We start from the raw sequence: 23,303 nt of genomic DNA, 5'->3' as shown, positions 1-23,303 counted from the left end.
GTCAGCGCCTATGCTCTCGTCGAGTGGACTTCTTTGGTGGCCTTCCTGGCGCACATGTCTATCCAGGACATCTGTAGAGCCACAATGTGGGCCTCTGTGCACATGTTTACCGCTCATTATGCCATCACTCAGCAGTCCAGGGACGATGCTGGGTTTGGCAGAGCTGTGTTGCAGTCTACACGTCTGTGAACTCCTACCCACCTCCAGGGATACTGCTTTGGAGTCACCTAATATAAAATGGACATGAGCAAGCACTCGAAGAAGAAAAGACCGTTACCTTTTCCGTAAGTGGTGGTGTTCTAGATGTGTTGCTTATACCCATTCCATGACCCGCCCTCCTTACCCACTGTTAGAATTTCCGGCAAGAAGGAACTGGGGGTGGGCGGGGGGCCAGTGGTGCCCTTTATACCGCGCTATGCAGGCACGATCCTAGGGGCGCCAGAGCTGGTCCCCTATGGATACTGCTGAGGGAAAAACTTCCGGCACTGGTACATGTGGCGAGCACACACACCTAATATGGAATGGACATGAGCAACACATCTCAAAGAACACCAGTTATGGAAAAGGTAACTGTCTTTTACATTTCCCCAAAACAAGAACGCCTTTGACAGAGGTTGTAGCAATATACTTGTTTCATTTTCAGCTTTCTGCCAAGGCTTGGGTTCCAGCCTACATGCCTGCCTGTTGCTCAGTTCAATGGCCCTTGAGCCACACAAATTCTATGAGTTGTAGCTGGGTAGTAACCTTCTTGGACACTTTGTCTGCATGTGTGCAGTGTAATTTGTTTGGCTCATGAACATTAGGCATGGGCATGTCTAGAGAGCAAAACTATTTTTCGAATACCGTTTTCAATTTTGGTCCCTCAAAGTGTTAGTGGGTATTATGCACAAATTGGGGTAAGTGTGAGCAATTGAGACCATTTTGGTCATGATTAGAGCTATGTTTTTATCCCTAGGTCTGTGCAAAAACCATTGGTAGAATCTGTCAATCTCAAGAGATGCTGGCGGTTTTCTTGGGGATGGGGAACCTGTATCTCGGGAAACCCTTGCTTAAATGCCCCAAAGTTGGCTCACTAACCCTACCCTGCACTCCTGAGAGGTGCACCAAATTTCAGAGCAATCTGAGTAACTGCTTTTTTGGAACGCTAAAAGTATGTCTATGCTACAGATACTGCAGTGGCACAGCTACAGCACTGCAGCTAGGCCTCTGTAGTGCTATAATGTAGACACTTGCTGCAGCGATGGAAGGGATTTTTCCATTGCTGTAGTAGATCCACCCCCTTAAGAGGCAGTAGCTAGGTTGACAGCAGAAATCTTCCATTGACCTAGCCGCAGCCACAAGTGGAGGTTAGGTCGACCTAACTATGTGCAAAATTTTTCATAGCCCTGAGCGACATAGCTAGATCAATCTAAATTTTAGGTGTAAACCAGCCTTAGAAGACTTGGCCTTTAAAAGAAGCAATAGATGAAATAAGGCTTAAAACGTCCTGACTACACTAGAGCTCCTAATGCTACTGATACTGTTGGAGTTGAACAGGTGTTAGGAATGGTGGAAAAGTTTTGCAAAACTTCTTTAGTGTAGAAAAGGCTTCTGAGACTTTTTTTTTTTAAATGTTTATGGGGTAAACCTGTTTTAAATGATGTTTTAGAATGAGTCTGGAAAAGTATGGTCTTGTGAGGAGTGTGAAGGTGGTCATCTTTTGAAAAGTGGATACAAAAGGAAACCCTTGAGGTAGAGTCAAAACCTGAAGTGTGGGAGTATTTCTGATTGTGGAGCCCAGAGGGTAGCTGCATAACAGCTATCTGTTACAATAGGTGTGTCTTTAATTTCTCCATCCATAGCCTGGAGACACACCACTTTATACTTGTGTTTTTCTTGTCCTGTTTCTCAGGCTTGGTCTACACTAAAGAGTTAGGTTGATGTAAGGTAGTCAACCTAATTGTGTAAGCGTCTACACTACAAAGTTCCTCCCGCTGATTTAACTTGCCAGCTACGCCAAGCTTCACCTTTGCGAGAGATGTAGCGCTTAGGTCGAGGTACACCTCTATCTCGATATAATGCTGTCCTCAGGTGCCAAAAAATCTTACTGCGTTATAGGTGAAACCGCATTATATTGAACTTGCTTTGATCTGCTGGAGTGCATAGCCGCCGTGCCACCCCCATCCCCCGAGCACTACATTACCGCGTTATATCCAAATTCGTGTTGTTATCAGGTCGCATTATATCGGGGTAGAGGTGTAATTAGTTGACGTAGTGTTCGTATAGACACTGCATTGCTTACATCACCTGTTGCTGCCTGATGGCCGGAGATCCAGGCTGATGGACAGAGCCCCACAATGCCCCACTCAACTCAGTACAAGTGCTCATGGGGAGGACATGCACCACTGACAGAAGGAGCATAATGTGGACACAAATAGCTGATTTAATTACTACAGTGCCTGTATGTTGACCCAACTTAAATCATTTAAATTTTGTAGTGTAGACATGCCCTTCATTTCCTTTGTGTCTGTGTGCCTTACTCTAAGCCTGAGGATGGGTTCGATAAGTTTGTCTCCATGTTGCCTCCCCCATTTGTGCACTGGTGGAGGGTAGCTGGGATGTCAGAAGCAATAGGCCCTTATGTAGATTGCACGTTCATTTTTAATTCTGAAAAGGACAATACACACAAGCTTGTTCAGCTAGCAACAAATGTCAGGCTTCTGCTGAAATATAAGGCTGAATTCCATACCAGTTCTGCAGTTAGATCTCATGCTCCTTCTCAAGGACTGAGACATGAATATTGAGATATATAGGGAAACTTCTTTGAAATGTAACTTCATGGGATGGTGATGTGAATATAGGTGGTTTATACCAGGTATTTAAGATGTATATTTTTGGCTTTTTAAAAAAATGGTCTCCGTTAACTTTATCCAAGCCAATATAAACCATCTTTTTCTTGGTATGGGGTGAAGCTGTAGGCTGCTGCTCAAGTAGAGGTGGATAGCTGTGGCAGTCTACCTGGACGTGACTTCTTTCCGTCTATTAGAACTAAGCAAGCTTTGGTTGGGAGTCTAGGTGGGGGAATACAGTTACTTTCTTGGAGTGCTGCTTCTCATCCATGTGTCGTCATAGGGATGCTTGGGTATAGTGAACAGAGATGTATTTGGGTGAGTTGTTAACTGTCCCTCTGCAGTTTCCCAGATAATTTTGATTTTAGGGCCCTCTTTGATCTTGTCTCATTTACATCTGGACTGACTTCTGATGGAGGATGTTTGGAGAGAGGCTTCTGGGTCTCTGGATATTTTTTCTTACTATAGGTCACGATAATTTATATAATTTTTGCCATTAGTTCAGACTTCCACAGTAGAGCATCTCCAGGCCTGTAGGGGATAATTTAGGGGTGGGAGTCAGTGTTACTGAAGTAGGAGTCGTTCTCCCACTTGAATTGGTTTAGTGAAATATTTAGTCCTTCTGGGGGACACAACCCAATTGCTGATAGTTGGGAGAAGCCTTTATAAAATGCATTAATGTTGGAATGCTGCTGTAACTGGGTAGGGAGTGATGAACACCTTTGACTTCTCAACACAAATGGGAATCCTATTTCCTCAGTTACCAGGGGTGGCTAAGGTGTTAAGCATTGATAGAGCTTCATGGTAGGAGAGGTGTTAAATTTGAATTACTGCTAAATACTGTAGTTTAATTTTACTGATGATATGACTGGGAGATGTGAATTTGCTAACTTTTTTTTCCTTTTTTCCCAGGAGGGCTATCGAGGGGTCACTCTGGTGCTGAACAGCATGCAGTCCTTTCGGGAGCAAAGCAGTTACCACGGAAACCAGCAGAGCTACCCACAGGAAGTGCACGGGTCATCCCGGCTAGAAGAATTTAGCCCCCGCCAGCAGGCCCAGATGTTCCAGAGCTTTGGAGGAGGTGCTGGCAGTGGGCGCCGGGGAGCAACAGCAGCATCTGCAGCAATGGCTGGTGAGAGCTCTGGGCACCAGAGCTACCAAGGTTTTAGAAAAGAAGCAGGAGAGTTTTACTACATGGCCTCCAACAAGGATGCAGTGGCAGCAGGCGGGCAGCAGCCACCTCAGCGCAGGCCGTCTGGACCAGTGCAGAGCTACGGTCCACCCCAAGGAAGCAACTTTGGGAGCCAGTACGGGAGCGAGGGACATGTGGGCCAGTTCCAAACACAGCATTCAGCCCTTGGGGGTGTATCTCACTATCAGCAGGATTATACTGGTCCTTTCTCTCCAGGGAGTGCCCAGTATCAGCAGCAGGCTTCCAGCCAGCAGCAGCAGGTGCAACAGCTGAGACAGCAGCTCTATCAATCCCATCAGCCTTTACCACAGGCATCCAGCCAGCCTGCATCTAGCGCCTCCCACTTGCAGTCAATGCAGCGTCCATCTGCCCTGCCTTCCTCTGCTTCTGGGTACCAGTTACGAGTGGGTCAATTCAGCCAGCACTATCAACCCCCTGCTTCTTCCTCTTCCTCTTTCCCTTCCCCACAGCGTTTTGGGCAGTCTGGGCAGAACTATGATGGCAGTTACAGTGTGAATTCTGGTTCACAGTATGAAAGCCATGCTGTAGGTTCTAATTCACAGGGATATGGGACTCAATCTAATTACAGCTTTCAGACTCAGCCAATAAAAAGTTTTGAGCAGTCTAAGATGCCCCAGGGTGGGCAGCAGGGGCAGCAGCAACAGCACCCCTCACAGCATGTAATGCAGTACTCAAATGCTGCCACCAAGCTATCTCTTCAAAGTCAAGTGGGACAGTACAGCCAAGCTGAAGTCCCTGTGAGATCACCCATGCAGTTCCATCAGAACTTCAGTCCTATATCCAACCCATCTCCAGCTGCCTCGGTGGTCCAGTCTCCAAGCTGCAGCTCTACCCCATCACCCCTCATGCCAAGTGGGGAAAACCTCCAGTGTGGGCAAGGCAATATGTCGATAGGCTCTAGAAATCGAATTTTACAGATGATGCCTCAGCTTAGCCCAACACCATCCATGATGCCGAGTCCCAATGCTCATGGTGGAGGATTCAAGGGATTTGGGCTGGAAGGACTTCAGGAGAAGAGACTTACAGATCCAGGGCTGAGCAGCCTAAGTGCTTTAAGCTCTCAAGTGGCCAACCTTCCTAACACAGTCCAGCACATGTTACTTTCAGATGCCTTGGCACCTCAGAAAAAAAGTTCCAAAAGGTCATCATCGTCTAAAAAAGCTGACAGTGGCACCAACTCAGAAGGCTCCTCCCAGGCAGAGGAGCAGCTTAAGTCTCCCATGGCAGAGTCCCTCGATGGCGGCTGCTCTAGCAGTTCAGAGGACCATGGAGAGAGAGTCAGACAGCTGAGTGGCCAGAGCACTAGTTCTGACACTACCTACAATCGGGGTAACTTAGAGAGATCCAACTCGTCACCAGCACAAGGCTCTCAGAATGAGCCAGCCAAACTCAGTTCCAGCCCTACAGTTAGGGAAGATGTAGGTTCCCCAGGTGAAAAGGAAGTCCTGATAGCAGTGGAGGCCACCCCAAAGGTGAACGAAAAGACAGTTGGGGTGATAGTCTCTCGGGAGGCCATGACAGGCCGAGTAGAAAAATCAGGCGGGCAGGATAAATCCTCACAAGATGATACTCCTCCAGCTACCCAAGCGCCTCCTGGTGCCAGTGGAATAAAAGAAACTGGTCAGGTGTTACCACAGTCAGAGCCTCAAGGAGGGAGCAAAGGGAGTAAGAGTGGGGATAACAATACTAACCACAATGGAGAGGGAAACAGCCAGCCTGGCCATGCAATCGTTGGCTCAACTTTTCCTGGCAGAACAGAATCTTCCAAATCGCCTGGCAGTTTGAGGTACAGCTATAAGGACAACCTTGGGGCTGGCATGCAGAGAAATATTGGTGGCTTTCCTCAGTATCCTTCAGGTCAAGAAAAAGGGGATTTTCCAGGGCATAGTGAGCGAAAGGGCAGGAATGAGAAGTTTCCCAGTCTTCTGCAGGAAGTCTTGCAGGGTTATCACCACCACCCAGACAGAAGATATGCTAGGAATGCACAAGAACATCCAGGCATGGCTGGAAGCCTGGAAGGAGCCATGAGACCCAACATTCTAATTAGTCAAGCCAATGAATTAACCAATAGGAGTCTCCTAAATAAAAGCATAGGGTCTCTCCTGGAAAGTCCTCACTGGGGCCCCTGGGATAGGAAATCAAGTGGCACCGCTCCTGAGATAAAACAGATCAATCTGGCTGACTATCCTATCCCTAGAAAGTTTGAGATAGAGTCACAGTCTTCAGCCCATGAAGGGGGAGCACTCTCAGAGAGAAGATCAGTCATCTGTGATATATCTCCATTAAGGCAGCTTGTCAGAGATCCTGGGCCTCACCCAATGGGTCACATAGGTGCTGAGGCCAGAAGTGGGAGGAGTGAACGTCTCAATCCTGGTTTAGGCCAGTCAGTCATCCTCCCTGGTGGCCTGGTGGCCATGGAAACAAAGTTGAAGTCTCATAGTGGGCAAATAAAAGAGGAAGATTTTGAGCAGGCCAAGACCTCAGTCAATCTCAACAGTAAAAAATCAGGAGACCATTGTCATCCTGCCAATGTTAAGCATGAGTCTTTCCGAGGCAATGCCAACCCTGGAGCTGCAGCCCCTGATTCTACTCCAGACTACATCTCCCAGCAGGACAGCAGATCAACACAACTAAGACGAGCACCTGGAAGAATGGGAAGCAGCAGAGAGGGCATGAGGGGTAAATCACCTTCTCAATATCAGGATCTGGCTGACAAACTGAAGATGTCACCAGGCAGGAGCAGAGGCCCAGGAACGGACCTCCACCACATGAATCCACACATGACACTGTCTGAGAGGGTCAGCAGGGGTTCTTTGCATTCTCCCTTTCCCCAGAACTCTGAAGGCCCATCTTTGGCTTCGGCATATCACACAAACACTAGGTCTCATGCTTTTGGTGACCCTAACCAAAGTTTGAATTCCCAGTATCATTACAAAAGGCAGATATACCACCAGCAGCAAGAAGAATACAAAGATTGGAGCAGCAGTTCTGCACAGGTTGTGATTGCTGCAGCTCAGCACAGGCAGGAAGGAGCAAGGAAGAGTCCAAGACAACAGCAGTTCCTTGAGAGAGTAAGGAGTCCCTTGAAAAATGACAAGGAAGCCATGATGTATATCCAGGCTAGCTCTTACCATGATACTGGAAGCCAAGAAGCTGGGCGCTGTCTCATAGGGAGTGATGGTACACAAAACAAATGCACCGAATTAAAACATGGTGGCCAGAAGATGCAGCAACAGGAATCTGGTTGGGATCTCTCCCGGCAGATCTCTCCTGCCAAGAACAGTGGGCCTCTAGGAGCAACCAATCAAAAAAGGTTTTGCTCTCAAGATAGTGATGGGCATAGGCGGGAGGAATCTGCGGATTTGCCCAAACCTAGTAGTGCGATGCTGAGGCTCCCTAGCCAGGAAGACCAGTCTCCTCAAAACCCCTTAATTATGAGAAGGAGGGTCCGTTCTTTCATTTCTCCTATTCCCAGCAAAAGACAGTCACAAGATATGAAGAACAGTGGCACAGAAGATAAAGGGCGACTGTTTCCCCCCTCAAAGGAAGGAGCTGACAAAGCATTCAACTCCTATGCACACTCATCTCTAAGCCAAGATGCTGGCAAGCCACTCCCAAAGGGAGACTCCTCCAAGGATCTCCAAAGTCCTGACAACAGGAATTGCCCTGCGGTTTCCCTCACAAGCCCGGCTAAGACCAAAATATTGCCCCCACGGAAGGGGCGGGGATTGAAACTGGAAGCTATTGTTCAAAAGATTACATCCCCCAACATCAGGAGAAGTGTTTCCTCCAACAGTGCTGAAACTGGCGCAGATGCAGTCACCCTTGACGATATCCTGTCCCTCAAATGTGGACCACCTGAAGGTGGGAGTTTGGTAAGTCATGGACCAGAGACAGAAAAAAGAAAAGGGGAGACTGTGTCAGATCCAGTGGGGCAAGTGAGCCAGGAATTGACTAGTGAAACATCTCTGCCAAGATCTTCAGAAGAGTGGCACAGTAGTGGGGATGACAAAGTGAAGAAGGAGACACCTGAAGTTGCTAGTGTCAGTAAAGAGGTGTCTGGGGCCAATGTTACCACATCACCGTCGCAGAAGTCTGGTAGTCAAGGACGATCAGATGGATCCTTAAGTGGAGCTGGAACTCTGATGTTTCCTGACTCAAAAACAGTTTCTCCTTCCAGTATGTTGATTTCTGAACCAAACCCAAAGTCTGAAGAAAAAGATGGAGATGTGACAAATATTTCACCTAAGCCAGATGGCTTCCCTCCAAAGGGATACTTCCCCTCTGGAAAGAAAAAGGGGAGGCCTATTGGTAGCGTAAACAAGCAGAAGAAGCAGCAGCAGCAGCCACCACCACCACCTCCTCCTCCTCCACCAGTGCCACTACCACCACAGCCATCAGAAGGAACAAGAGGTGGAGAACCAAAACCTAAGAGACAAAGGAGGGAGAGGAGGAAACCTGCAGCACAACCACGAAAGCGGAAAACTAGACGGGCCACTCCAATTGTGGAACCTCAAGAACCAGAGATCAAGCTGAAATACGCCACCCAGTCGCTGGATAAAACTGACACCAAGAACAAGTCCTTTTTCCCGTACATTCATGTGGTAAACAAATGTGAGATAGGTGCTGTGTGCACAATCATCAATGCAGAGGAAGAAGAGCAGAACAAGTTGGTGAGGGGCCGAAAGGGACAAAGGTCACTGACACCCCCTCCTAGCAACACTGAGAGCAAAGTTCTGCCCACCTCCACTTTCATGCTGCAGGGCCCGGTGATAACTGAGTCTTCTGTCTTGGGGCATCTGGTTTGCTGCCTGTGTGGAAAGTGGGCCAGTTACCGCAACATGGGAGACCTCTTTGGGCCTTTCTATCCCCAGGATTATGCAGCTACGCTGCCCAAAAACCCACCTCCCAAGAGGGCCTCAGAAATGCAAAGCAAGGTCAAGGTACGACACAAAAGTGCTTCTAATGGCTCCAAGACCGATACAGAAGAGGAAGAAGAACAGCAACAACAGAAAGAACAGAGAAGCCTGGCTGCCCACCCCCGCTTTAAGAGGCGGCATCGCTCTGAGGATTGTGGTGGGGCCCCTCGGTCACTTTCAAGGGGAGCTGCTTGTAAGAAAGCAACCACTGAGGGTGGCAGTGGCAGTGAAAAGACTCCCTTGGACTTAAAAGCCCCCATGCCCACTTCAGAAGGTGGCCCTGAGCTGGAGTTACAAATTCCTGAACTACCTCTTGACAGCAATGAATTTTGGGTCCACGAGGGTTGTATTCTCTGGGCCAATGGAATCTACCTGGTGTGTGGCAGGCTCTATGGGCTGCAGGAAGCTGTGGAAATAGCAAAAGAGATGGTGAGTACCAGAATTTACTATGTATTGATGGATGAAAGGTTTTTCTTTTTGCAACCATAGAATTTTTCCCTTCTTGTAATATGCTTTTTTATTTATGCTATACCTCAAGCATCTGTGTTTCCTCTCTATATAAATCTTCAGTAGTTCCCTTTTGATGGAGAGTAAAAATCCTACCTTAGGTCACCTACTGAAATTTACTTTGGGCTGAGATTTTTAAAGCCACCTGGAGGATTTGGATACTCTAGTACCTATTAATTTTAATGAGAATTCATTGTCTAAGGGATTTGTATATCCATAAAGATCTCAGCCTTGTTCTTTATCCAGTTTCTATTAAATACTGATTAATATCCTACAACCACAAAAGTGTAGGTGTGGCCTTTGTAGTAGGGATGCCATTTATACTAGCTAGTGGTGCTGCAAGCCTGGATCAGGGTGTATTGTGTGTATTGATGAGCTTTGAAAAGTACTGTCTAGTCCTTATTGGCCAGAAAGATAGTTGCCAGGATGTGAGGTCTTGGGGATGTCTATATAGATTCCCAGGCCAGAAAGAGCCATTGTGATCATCTTGCCTGACCTTCTGTGTAACACAGGCCATAGATCTTCCCTGAAATAATTCCGAAAGTATATCTTTTTTTAGAAAAACATCTAATCTTGATTTATAATCTGCCAGTGATGGAGAATCCACCAAGAACTTGGATAAACTGTTCCAATGGTTAATTACTCTCACTGTTAAAACTTATGCCTTATTGCCAGTCTGAATTTGTCTGTCTTCAACTTCCAGCCACTGGATTGTGTTATAGCTTTCTCTGCTCAATTGAAGAGCATGTTATTTAATAACTGTTCCCCAGGTAGGTACTTAAGGACTATAATCAAGTCCCCCCCCCCCATAACCTTTTCTTTCTTAAGCTAAACAGATTCAGCTCCTTATGTCTGTCTTTACAGGGCATGTTTTCTAATCCTTTAATCATTCTTGTGGTTCTTCTCTGAACCCTCTTCAGTTTATCAACATCCTTCTTGAATTATGAACACTAGAACTGGACACACTATTCCAGAAGCGGTCGTACCAGTGCCAAATACAGAGGCAAAATAATCTTTCTACTCCTACTCAAGATTCGTCTGTTTATGCATCCCAGGGTACGTCCACAGTACCTGTCTCGTCTAGACACGATAAATCGATCCCCGAACGCGCTCTCTGTCAACGCCGGAACTCCACCAGGGCGAGAGGCGGAAGCGGAGTTGACGGGGGAGCCGCGGCCATTGATCCCGCACCATGAGGACGGGGGAGGGAAGTCGAAATAAGATACGTCGACTTCAGCTACGCTATTCTTGTAGCTGAAGTTGCGTATCTTACACCAACCCCCCCCCCCCCCCCCCAAGTGTAGACCAGGCCCAAGGATTACAGTAGCCCTTTAAGCCACAGCGTCGCACTGGAAGCTCATGTTTAGCTGATTAGCCACCCCGACCCCCAGTTCTTTTTCCGAGTCACTGCTTCCCTCAGTATTCCCCCATCCTGTAAGTATGGCCTGCATTCTTTGCTCCTAGATGTATACATTTACATTTAGCTATATTAAAACATGCATTGTTTGCTAGCACCCAGTTTACCAAGAAGTGAAGATCACGCTGAATCAGTGACCTGTCCTCTTCATTATTTATCACTCCCCCAATTTTGCATCATCTGCAAACTATCATTGATTATTTTGTTTTCTTCCAAGTCATTGATACAAACGTTAAATAGCATAGGGCCAAGAACCAATCCTTGCAGGACTCCATTAGAAACATATCTGCTCGATGATGATTCCTCAATTACATTTAGAGAAGCATCAGCCAGTTTTTAATCTATTTAGTGCGTGTCATGTTAATTGTATATCATTCTAATTTTTAATTAAAATGTTATGTGGTACCAAGTTATACTTAGGCTTCTGTCAGGCATTTATTACATTAGTGCTATTACCTTTATCAACGAAACTTGTAATCTCATCTAAAAAGGGTACCAAGTTAGTTTGGCAGGATCTCTTTTCCATAAACCCTTGGTGAGTGACATTTAATTATATTACTCTCTTTTAATTCTTTATTAATCGAGTCCCATATTATCCACTCCATTATTTTTCCTGGAATAGATGTTAGACTGATAGTCCTATAATTACCTGGGGCATCCCATTTACCCTTTATAATATTGGCACAACATTCGCTTTCTTCCATTCTTCTGGACTTTCCTGGTGCTCTAAGATTTATTGAAAATCATGTTAACAGTCCAGGAGCTCCTCAGCCCATTCTTTTAAAACTCCTGGATACAAGTTATCAGGACATGCTGACTTCAAAAATGTCTAACTTTAGTAGCTGCTATTTCACATCCATCTGAGATACTGGTAGAACTGAAAGAGTGTTCTCATCTAATTATGAGACTATATCATCTGTTTTGTTTTCCAAATACAAACAGAAATACTTATTGAAGACATCTGCGTTTTCTGCATTATTATTAATAATTCTACCGTTTTCATATAGCAATGGACCAATGTCATTGTTAGGATTCTTTTTGTTCCTAATATACTTAAAAACTCCTCCTTATTGTCCTTAACTCTGCTGACTATAGATTTCTCTGTGTTCCTTTGCTTCCCTTAGCAATTGTCTTCAATTCCTAATTTGTGATTTATATTTATTACTCTCAACTTCCCTTTCTTCCATGTTATGGTTTGTTGTGTGTGTGTGTGTGTGTGTGTGTGTGTGTGTTTGTTTTTTTTAATAGCTGCCATCCCTTCCCCTCTAAACTAGGTCAGATTTTTAAACAGCATGGGCTTCCTCCATTGTGGCTTGTTGGACATCTAGTAAATTTTCAGTTATTCACTTCTTTTTCCTGAGCTGGTTCTTCCACCCAGCTGCTTTGGCTCATAATTGTTTTCAGCTTTGTGAAATTGGCCCTTTTAAAACACCCAAGAGTGTGCTTGTATATGTGTGCATATACGTGTGTGTATATATATTACTGGTTTGGACTTTATTCTGCTTGCACAATATAAATGTCAAATACCTAAACTGTCATTAATTTTTAGTTTTGCGATCAGTTCCTCTTGAGGAGGTCTTAATATAGAATTCCCCCATGTTGGTTGCAACACTTTTACAGTTAGGAAATTGTCATCTAGAATATTTAGAGTTCCAAGGATGTCTTAGTAGTGACAGCATGAGACCTCCAGCATGTCACTCAAATTGAAGTCCGTCATGATCATGCAGCTTTTTTCCTATGTATTTATAGGTAGGTGCATAAAGTGCTGGTCATTCTTTTCCCTAACATGATTCGGTGTTCCAAGTTCCCTGAAGTAATCTTTTATCTGTTGGCTATCCTGCGATGCTATGCCATTAGTGCAGATATGAACCATCGCAAATGGATTTTTGTCTGTTGGCTTCAGAAACCTATCCAATCTTAAGGTGGTGTCTTATGTCTTGGCTCCGGGAAGGGTGTAGCATGCCAGTTCTAGGAAAAACAAGTTACAGGATCCCCTGGTTGTAGATAATGATGTGTATTGCTAGGAGTGGGAGGTTGACACTTGAAACAACTGGAATTGTAGTAGTGCAGGCTTTCCTCCTCTTTCATACCTGTCACGATTATCAAAACTTTTTCATATCTTCCTCCATCCAGGTCCTGTCTCTCGCAGAGACCTGGGTCCTTTTGGCTGACACCGCCTCTGGCGCTACCTTCTGTTATGGAGGCCTCTCCTTTCCTCAGGCCATGTCTAATGCTATGGGGACTATACCAGAATAACTATGGTTCTGTACATATGCTGGTATAACCTTGTATTCTAAACACAGCCCACACCGATGGAAGGGGTTTTTCCATCAGTGTAGGAACACTGTCTCCTTGAGTGATGGTAGCTAGGTTGATGGAAGCATCTATGCTGGAGGTTTGGTTGGCATAGCTATGTTGCTGTGGGCTGAGGATTTTTCATACCTCTGAGTACCATAGCTATGCTGACCTAAATTTTAAATTTAGACCAGGCCTTACTCCTTTGACCCTGAATCAGACCATTGCAGAGGAGGTTGTGGGTGTTGGATTTCTTTCTCATTTCTGCTGTGTCCAACTCCACCCTGCTCCTTCCCATTATTTTTACTCTTTTGAATAGTACTACCTCTGACTCACTTCCGCTTCTCTCCATGTTGCTATCATCTACTGTCCACCCAACTCTTTCCCAGTCAGACTTCCTCTCTGATTTTGACTCCTGGCTGTCTCTCTCTCATCTGCTCTTTACAATCTCCCACTCTCGTCCTGGGTGACTGACTCCTGCTTCCATGTTGATAACAATTCAACCCTTTTCCTTGCCCTCACCTCCTTTTCATTCAGCCTGCAGCCCTGGTTCAATTCTTCCACTCATCAAAAGGGCTGTTCACTGGACTCGGTCTTCACTAAGCACTGCATGCTCGTGTGCATGCACACTCTCTTTATTGCTGAATTCCCCCTCTCTGATCCCTTTCAGTATCACCCAAGTGCCCCACCCATGTCCCTTGGCTTTTCTGTGACTTCTAGTTCATGAGCATTGGTGACTTCTCATCTGCTTTGAGCATCTCCTACTTACCCTCTCTTCCCTTTCTTCTACTGGTCCAGTGGCTGATTTTCTATGCTTCATTCTCCTCTGTTCTTTACTCTTTTGCTCTCTCTCCCATTGTAAGGTCCACCCTGCCATCTTCCAGTCCTGTCTGACTCCCAGCATCCACTGGTTCTGCACCTGTTCTCTCACTGCGATGGATGTCTGAGAAATCCCATGACTAGGCTGTCTTCCTCCACTACAGGTTCATTTTTTGCTTCTGTTCTGCCATCATCTTAGCTAAACAACTCTACTTCTTCACCTTAATTGAATCACACACCTGCAGTCCCAGCCACCTTTGTCTTGCTCTTCAAGTTTCCCATCTCCTGCCTTCCCTTATCTCTCTGCACAGGATTTTGCTGATTTCTTCTGTATATATATTGACAAAATACAATGTGATTTTCCTCCTCCTCTCAGCTGTGCTGCCTTCCTTGCCTACAACTCTCTCTCCTTTCTCCTTTGTCTCAGACCCAGAAGTTTCTCATCTGTTCTTCTCCTTTAACCCCTCCGCTTGCTCCAGTGATCCTTTCCCATCCCATCTGCTGATCTTCCATTCACTGACTTTCATCCCTCTCCCTTACTCTTCCCTTTTAGCATCTGATCTCTGGGTCTTCTCCTTCACAATACAAGCATGCTTTCGTCTCTCCCATCTTTTAAAAAAAAAAAAAAAAAAACACTCTTGATCTCACTTGCATCTCCAACTACCTTCCCCATCATTTCTAAGCCCACTGAATGTGCTGTCCTACAGTTGCTATCTGGAGTTCCTCTCCTCCAGTTATTTTCTAAACCCCTCCAACTGGTGGTCTGCTCCTTGCACTCCACTGAAACTGCTCTTGCGAAAGTTTATAATCCCTTTTTAGCCAAAGCTCAGAACTGGTACTCTACTATCAGTCTCCTTGACCTCTCAGATGACTTTGATATCATCTACCATGCTCTTTTTCTTGAAATCTTGTCCTCCCTTGGCTTCTGTGATTGTCCTCTTCTGGCTCTCCTCCTACCTCTCTCATTGCTCCTTCAGTGTGACCTTCAGAGGATCCTTTTCATCCCCCTTCCAACTTTGTGGAGGCTCCACAGGGCCCGTCTTTGGTCCCTGTGATGTGTTGGAACCCTCCCCTCCCCCGGTCTGAGATGCCAGCTGATGTGCTGGGGTCCCACTGGTTCCGCCCATTCCACCAGCCTGGGTTTCCTGACCCTGTCCTAGCAGTGCCAGGCCCTCAAGCCTTCTTCAGCACACATACACAGGTAGGGACACACCCAGCTGCAAATGGACACAGAGACATGATCAGCTCTGCGTGGGAGGAATCAGCTCACAGATTCACCCAGCACTCACGTGCACACCTTCTTTGGGGAGTGAACCCAAAATAATAACGTCTTGCGCTATATAGAAAGATCTGCACAGTGCAAGCTCATAAAAATTCGCACTCTCCCATGGGTGGAGAGAGAGTTACACAGCTTTTTGCCCTCTCCCCACCCCCAGATATGAATTGCAGAGACGGGGTTTTGAAATGAGCAAGAAATAAATTAACTACAGAAGGTAAATTTTAGGTGATTGTAAGGGATAGCAAACAGAACAAAGCAGATTACTGAGCAAAGAAAACAAAACACGCAAACTAAGTTTAATACACTCAAGAAACAGGTTACAAAATGTAATTTCTCACCCTAAATGTTGTTTTAGGCAAGTTGCAGAGTTTCTGTAGCTTAGAATTCCAGTTATTTCTCTTTACAGACTGGACCCCTGTCTCAGCGTGTACTCAACCCTGCCTTTCCCTTCAAGGTGTTTTTAGCAGTCTTCCTTCCTGGGCAGGCAATGGAGTAGAGTCCTGATTGCCCTCCTTCCCAGACTTAAGTAGGATTTACATAAGGCGGGAACCCTTTGTTTCCAGTGGAAAAATATCAGCAGTGTCCAAAGTGGTACTCTGTACCAGGTGACATCAGATGACCCTGCAGTGTCAAAGCAACATCCCAGGAAGCTTTTCAGAAAGGTGGGAGATTAGTGTCTTCAAAGTTCTATTGTCCTTCTTAATGGCCCACTCCAGGCTGATTGCCTACTGTCTGGTGGGCATTCCCCCAAATACACACCCAGTTGCAATTGTTATATAGTCAATATTCCTAACTTCAGATACAGAAATGATACGGGCATACACATTGGATAAATACATTCAGTTGGTTGTAACCTTTCCAGTGATGTCTCAATGATCCATCTTGCATAAAACATACCTTAGTTATGCCATATTCATTTCATAGAACAATATTTCTATGACAAATATGGGGTGTAGCATCACAGTCCCCATCTCTTCTCTCTCTCTCTCTACATGTTATCTCCGGGTAATATAATCCACAAACACAACTACTACCGTCACTATGCTGATGATTTAGAACTGTGTCAGTTTCGTGTCCAGACTAAAATCTTGTTCTGTCTGGCCTCTTCTCATGGATGTCTAGCCATCAGTTCAAGCTCAATGTGGCTAAAACAGAGCTTCTAATTCCCCGCTACCTCCTTTCTCTGTTATTGTCCACCTGGCCCTCAGTTCTGTAACTGGAATGTGATCTTCAACTCCGACCTCTCAGTAGGTCCTCACATTCAGACTATGTCTAAATCTTGCTGATTTCTTCTGCATAACATCTTGAACATATGACCTTTCCTATTCAAAGCTAAATAGCTCATCTAGGCTCTCCTTATCTCGCATCTTGACTACTGCAACATCATTTTCTCTGGCCTTGACAAACGCATTATTGCCCCATAAATAGTCATTCAGAATGCTGCTGCAAAGATTCTTTTTCTAGCCCATCACTTTGCATCCCTTCACTGGCTCCCTCTTCTCTTTCACATCAAACAACAAACTGCTCACTTTCAAGGCCTCCTCTTCACAACGTATTCCCGTGCTACTGATCATCCCTCTTTCACAATAAAAATGTCAACGCCTACATCAGATTGGCCTATGATTCAAGTCTCCAGTTTCCACTTGTTACGTTTTTTTCTTTTTTCAAACAAGCACCTTTGTGCTTTCTTCCATGCTCCCCCTCATGCTTGGGAGTTGCTCCCTGTAAGCATCTGCAAAGTTACCTCATTATCCTCCTCAAAACTCTCCTCTAAACTCTCTTTTTTTTTTCTGTGATGCCTACAGAAAACATGACAATGGTTGGGCTGCTGGTGTGCTAAAACTGCTGCCTATCATGCTGACCAATATTGCCTCATTGTTTCCATGTAGAGTCAGAGTTTAAGGGCAGAAGGCGCCACTAGATCTAGTCAAGTGATACTCAGGCCTCAGTGATTCAGGAGCCAAATTTGCGATTTGCATTACCCAAAAGAAGCATAGTGGTATGAATTCATTGTTTCTTTAATTCTCTCTCTCTCTAGATATAGAGATTCTCACAGCAAAATGACTGACCAAGTATTAATATTTTATCAACTACAGCTGGTTACTAACATAGTAAAAGCATCCTAATTGGTTAATAACTGAGATTGGTTAATAATTAAATCACACAGTGTTTTAATATCATGTGCTGCAAAGAGCTGCAGGAGATGCATTAAAAAGCCACTTGCAGCTCTGGAGCCTCATCTTCACTGATCTAGTCTGACTTCCTGTATGTCACAGGCTATCAACACCACCAGCACCCGCACAACCAAAATTAGACCAAAGTATTGCATCCCACAGGAGACTAGATTTCATGCCACACACAGAATAGGAGGGACCGAGGTGTGCCAGTGCCTGAGGGTCCCTGCACTGGCAGGGAAATCATTAAGTGAGAGAGACCCAGATAATTCTCACAAATGACCTGCATTCATGCTGCAGGGGAAGTCTAAACCCACCCGAGGTCAACGCTAGTCTGACCTGGGAGTAAATTCCTTCCTGACCCCACATATGAGCAAGAACCTGCCAGCCAAGCACCTGATAAAGAGAATGTTTAGTGCCATCTGAGAGCCCTGACCCTCTCTATCCAATGTCCTGTCTCCAGCTGTGACTAAACCTGATGCATCAGAGGAAAGAGTTAAAAAAAACAAAAAACTGTCCCCTGCTGGTGACCGGCTGAAACCCTGATGTATAAGCTTCTAGGAATATAAAACATAAACCGGCATTGAGCCTGGGGCAATTGAGCCTGCTCCTACAATCCCAAGCAACGTAGTCGTACAATTGCACTCATAAATTTGTCCATCTCTCTCTCAAAACTAATTAAGTTGTTCGCTCCACAACTCCTATAGGAGGTGGTGCCAGCATCTCATCCCTCTGATGGTTAGGAATCGTCTAATTTCCATCTTGAATTTGTTCATGTTCAGTTTATAATCATTGTGCCAACATTGTCCTTTAGCTTAAATAGCTGTTAACCCTTCTCTGTCGTATGTTCAAATTGTAAGCTCTTGGGGGCAGAGGCAGTCATATTGTTGTGTGTTTTGTATGGCATCTAGTACAACGGGGGTCCTGGTCTGTGACTAGCGTTCTTAGATGTTCTAGGTAGTACAGATAATAACTGCCCTTTCCCCTTCAGCGCCATTGCAACTACTAGGACAGTTACTTTTCCTTAGCAGTTTTTTTAACTTGTTGTCCTACTGCAGTAAAATTGTAATGCCAGACTCTTTCAAGGAAGCAGTACATCGTCTCCCATTCAGTATGGAGAGGGTTACACTCAATATGAAGATTGGAAGGAGAGGATTGAGAAGTGTAGAAGCCACTTCTCAGGCATTGGAAAGGCTCAGTTGAACTAGGCTCTATGTTATCTTGCTGCCCGAGGACAGCCTCCTGGCTCAAACAACCCTTATCTTACTTCCTATGCCTGGTGTGTATATTCTCTCACTCTTCCCTATTCTGCTAGTGCATTTTCTTTCTCACCTCTGACATGCAGTTCATTATTCTTATAGTATCAAAGAAGAGACAGGTAATAGTAATGGGGGATTTGATTATTAGAAATATAGATAGTTGGGTTTGTGATGACTGGGAGAACCTCACGGTGAATTGCCTGCCGGGTTCGAAGGTTGCGGACCTCTCGAGACATCTAGACAGACTTATGTGCAGTGCTGCAGAATAGCCAGTGGTAGTGGTACATGTAGGTGACATAGGGAAAGGTAGGCGAGAGGTCTTGGAGGCCAAATTTAGGCTGCTAGATAAGAGCTTGAAGACCAGGACCTCCATGGTACCATTCTCTGAAATGCTTCCCTTTCCACATGCAGGGCTGGTTAGACAGGCAGAATTGCAGGGTCTCAATGTGTAGGTGAGATAGTGTTTGGAAGAGGGATTCAGATTTATTAGGAACTGGGGAACCTTTGGGAAAAAGAGGAGCCTATACAGGAAGGATGGACTCCACCTAAACCAAAATATAACCAGATTGCTGGCATGTAAAATTAAAAAGGTCATAGGAGGAGTTCTTAAGCTAAGGGCTGTGAGAAAGCCAACAGGTGCAGAGGAGTGCACGGTTTGAACAGACACTGCCTTTAGGGGAGGTTTTATTAAAAGGAATACTATATATCCTACTAAAGAGGAAAAGAGAGATGTTGGCAAAGTACACATAGGAACTGAAGAAAAATAGTCAAATGAGTCCCATTCAATTACATCACAGTGAAGGCAGATAACTAAATATTGACAAATTTTAATAGGTGCTTTTATACAAATGAAAACTCTAAATATGAAGATGGGTGAACTTGAGTGTCTGGTATTAAAAAAGGACAGTCATATAATAGGCATCACAGAAACTTGATGCAATGATAATCAATGGGACCCAGTAATATCAGGGTACAAAATATACAGGAGTGACAACGTAGGTCATGCGGGGTCGGGAAGTGGCACTATATGTGAAAGAAACCATAGAGTCATAGTAAAAATCTTAAGTGAATCAAACAGTACTATGGAATCTCTATGGCTAGAAATTCCATGCTTGAATAATAAGAGTATGGCAGCAGAAATATAACACTGATCACATCTCTTTGTGGTGGCTCCCTGTGCAAATAAATTTATATTGTGAGATACACAGTGACCAGACAGATAAGCAGGAATGCTAGAAATCTGTTTGGCTCAGAGAAATGCAAAATTTGTGTTTTTACAGAGAATCTTTAGTTATTACATTTTGTGAAGAGAAAAAAAAATTAAGTAAATTTTACAGAAAGTACCTGTGTCACTTATTCAATGTGCGCAACTTCCCCCTCTTGTGATTGATTTTTTCATTGCGTTTTAAATTTATATAGCTAAACATACTCCAATAAACTGCTTCCGGTGATAAAGGTTACTCAGCGGCATATAGGGGTTTGTGTTTTAATGCATCTCAAATTTCACTTCCGCCTCCATACATGAATAATTAAAGCTATGAAAAGATGCTGAAAACTAAAAAGCACCCCCTAAAAACCATGTCGTTGAGTTTGGCAAGGACAGATTTCACATTGATAGTAATGTGCTGTTCCAGGGATCGGCAACCTTTGGCACATGGCTCGCTAGGGTAAGCACCCTGGCGGGCCGGGCCAGTGTGTTTACCTACCGCGTCTGCAGGTTTGGCCGATCATGGCTCCCACTGGTCACGGTTCGCCACTCCAGGCCAATGGGGACTGCGGGAAGCGGTGCGGGTCAAGGGGTGTCCGGCCGCCACTTCCCACCTCCCCCATTGGCCTGGAGCGGCGAACCACAGCCAGTGGGAGCCGCGATCGGCCAAACCTGCAGACGTGGCAGGTAAACAAACCAGCCCGGCCCACGCCAAAGGTTGCCGATCCCTGTGCAGTACTATATGCAGCAAGGCTATAGATTACATTTGGAGGCAGACAATTGTAGAACACATGGAAAGTGTTAAAATATAAACTGAATGAAAGGAAATGTAAACAAGAGGCTGAAACAGCAGGGCCCTCTGCAATAGTAAAGAAACAGTGCATTGTGACTGGATCATTCCAGCATTTTACAAATGTAAGTATTCCATAAAATATTGTGTCAACTGATACCTGTATATATTGTGGCTAGGGAAACTAAAGTTAAGTGTTTCGTTTTAATTGTGGAAAAATACAGATTTTTATGGGGGAGGGGGGGTTGTTTTGGAGAATTTTGTTTTTATCATAGAAAACGAGGATCCCTGTAGGTAAGTGTCTCCAACCCCTGCCTGAACAGAATATTTTCAAGGCATGTCATCTTGTGGTGACTGCATTTAACTTCAAGACTTTGAGAACATAATTTCCAGTATAGATGCATAACTTAAGTATTATCTACACACATTTCATAATGATTAGGATGAGCAGTGGGTTGTTGGCACTCGGTAGAGATCTTACATTCCACCCTTTGAACTATTGTGCATATATTGACCCATAGGATCCCTGTAAAGCTCTATGCCCCTCAGTGCCCTTTGCCACTTTCTACAAAGAGGTTGAATTTTGTAAAATTAAATGTATCTAAAGCCTCAGATCATTAGAATAGTTTCTACTGTTTTCCTTTTAAGTTCAAATTAAAACAATTGTTCCTCTGCCTGGCAGAGCACCACTGCAGAAGTAGCATGCCTAGCCCTGTGGCGGTGGAACTATTTAAAATCAGTAGCTCCTTAAGCACTTGACTTTCAAGTCTGTTTTCCAGAAACTAAAGGTATAATTGCACAGCCCCTCTAACAGAACTAATGCACTCCTTTTTTCACCATTGCACCATTGCACAGAAGTTTAGGGTGGGACTTTCAAGTCTGTTTTCCAGAAACTAAAGGTATAATTGCACAGCCCCTCTAACAGAACTAATGCACTCCTTTTTTCACCATTGCACCATTGCACAGAAGTTTAGGGTGGGATTTTTCAAAGTGCCTAAGTGACTTAGAAGCACAAATCTGCATTGACATTCAGTGAGACTTGAGCTCCTTAAATTGTTTAAGCCCATCTAAAAATTCCAGCCTTATTCTGTATTGTAAATTGCTTTAAGTATAAACATAGATAAATTTTTTGATAGTTTTGGCAGTTGAGTTGTTCGTTATCAGGATCACTTTGGCATTGCCCATTATGGCAGTCCAGTAAAGAATCTGAGCTTTAAGAGGGGTTTTGCTTGCTTTGCTTAATTTACTGCTTCTCATAGGCATAACTTTCTGCCATACTGAATGGGATTGACAGTCCACCAAGAGCTGCTATGTTTAAGTCCTTCTCGAAGGTTCGGAATGATTGTAATGACATAAGAGACTGTGCGAGTCCATGGGTCAGAGGTCTCAAGTGTAGCTGCTAAGCTTCCTTCAATACTGAAGTACTGACTCCATCCTAGGCTGAAAATCTGCGACTTGTGACCAAAGCATTTTTAAGTAGCCATCTAGATTCCTTCCAAACCCTTGGGAATCTACATATCTCAAATAGAGCCAAGAAATTAACCTTTTTGTTGTGGCTATTATGGGGGATCACTTGGTGTTGAGGAAGGGCCATAACAGAGCTTGTGCTGTTAGATCTGGCCAGGCCTAAATAACATCCTTGTAAGATGGGATGACTTCCATTTGTCAGAGGAGGTAAAAACTTGGAATACTTCTTCGAATGCTTGCTCATGTTGTTTTCATTCTAGGTGTGTGCGCACCCATGTGCACCATCGTCAGAGATTTTTGCCTTCATTGTATCTGTAGGGCCGGCTGCGGCGCCCCCTTGAATGCTGTACTCATGCACCAGTATATTAGGTGCCATTGGCCATACACCCTCTCAGTTCCTTTTTAGCACCCATGACGGTTTGTTGGGACACCTTGTCTTGCATTGTAAAAGTGTTAGCAGTTCTCAACAGTTCATTGTTACCTAACCTTTGTATATAATTGTTAGGTATTTAGTTAGTCATTAAGGTAAGTGAGTTTAGTAGTTAGTCCTGACTAGGACTTTGCCCTGGAGTGGTGCATGACCTGTTCTCCGGGCTTCAAACTGTGTTCCTATTGCAACAGGCCAATGCCTATTATTGACCCCCATGACAGCTTTCTGAAGTGCTTGGGGGAGTCCCATAGAAAGGACAAGTGCAGAATCTGTAAGAACTTTTGCCCTAGAACCCAAAAGGAGCAGGATATCTGCTTCAGGACCTTCCTCATGGAGGCTGCATTTCACCCTGTGTCGGAGCCCTCCTGCTCGGATCCCACGCTGAGCACCTCGGCATCAGTGCAGAGGGCACCGCTGGCACCATTCCCCCCTCACCGATGCCTAAGAAGCGGCAAAAGAAGAAGAGCCCCCCCCGGCACTGGAAAGGGAACGGATTTTGGGCAAAGGACCTATGTCAGGCCTGCCCTGGGGTTTCACAGGGGTACTGCTGAGGTCGGACAACACTCCCGCCCCCCGCCAGGGATCCAACTCCTAGGAGTGGCAGAGGACCCTAGGGCCCTCGTTGCCTGAAGCAGCCCCAGTGGCTAAAGAACAAGCAGGCTGTCCAACACCGCAGCCCCTTCACCAAGCATGGGACTC

General features: G+C 45.0%; 1 protein-coding gene across 3 annotated transcripts in view; it reads left to right on the top strand.

Moving 5' to 3' along the window:
- TCF20 (transcription factor 20) overlaps positions 1-23,303 on the top strand; it is a 107,963-nt gene that overhangs the window by 31,784 nt on the left and 52,876 nt on the right. For all 3 annotated transcript variants that reach the window (XM_039491873.1, XM_039491865.1, XM_039491857.1), the window contains exon 2: positions 3,741-9,389. In XM_039491873.1, the coding sequence (XP_039347807.1) occupies positions 3,777-9,389 (5,613 nt within the window). In that variant the 5' untranslated portion in view covers positions 3,741-3,776. The remainder of the gene's footprint in view (positions 1-3,740; positions 9,390-23,303) is intronic.

The sequence above is a fragment of the Mauremys reevesii genome, linkage group 1, assembly GCF_016161935.1.
Source record: "Mauremys reevesii isolate NIE-2019 linkage group 1, ASM1616193v1, whole genome shotgun sequence".
Taxonomy (NCBI): domain Eukaryota; kingdom Metazoa; phylum Chordata; order Testudines; family Geoemydidae; genus Mauremys; species Mauremys reevesii.
The sequence above is the reverse complement of the archived record's forward strand: the minus strand, read 5'-3'. Positions and strand labels throughout refer to the sequence as shown.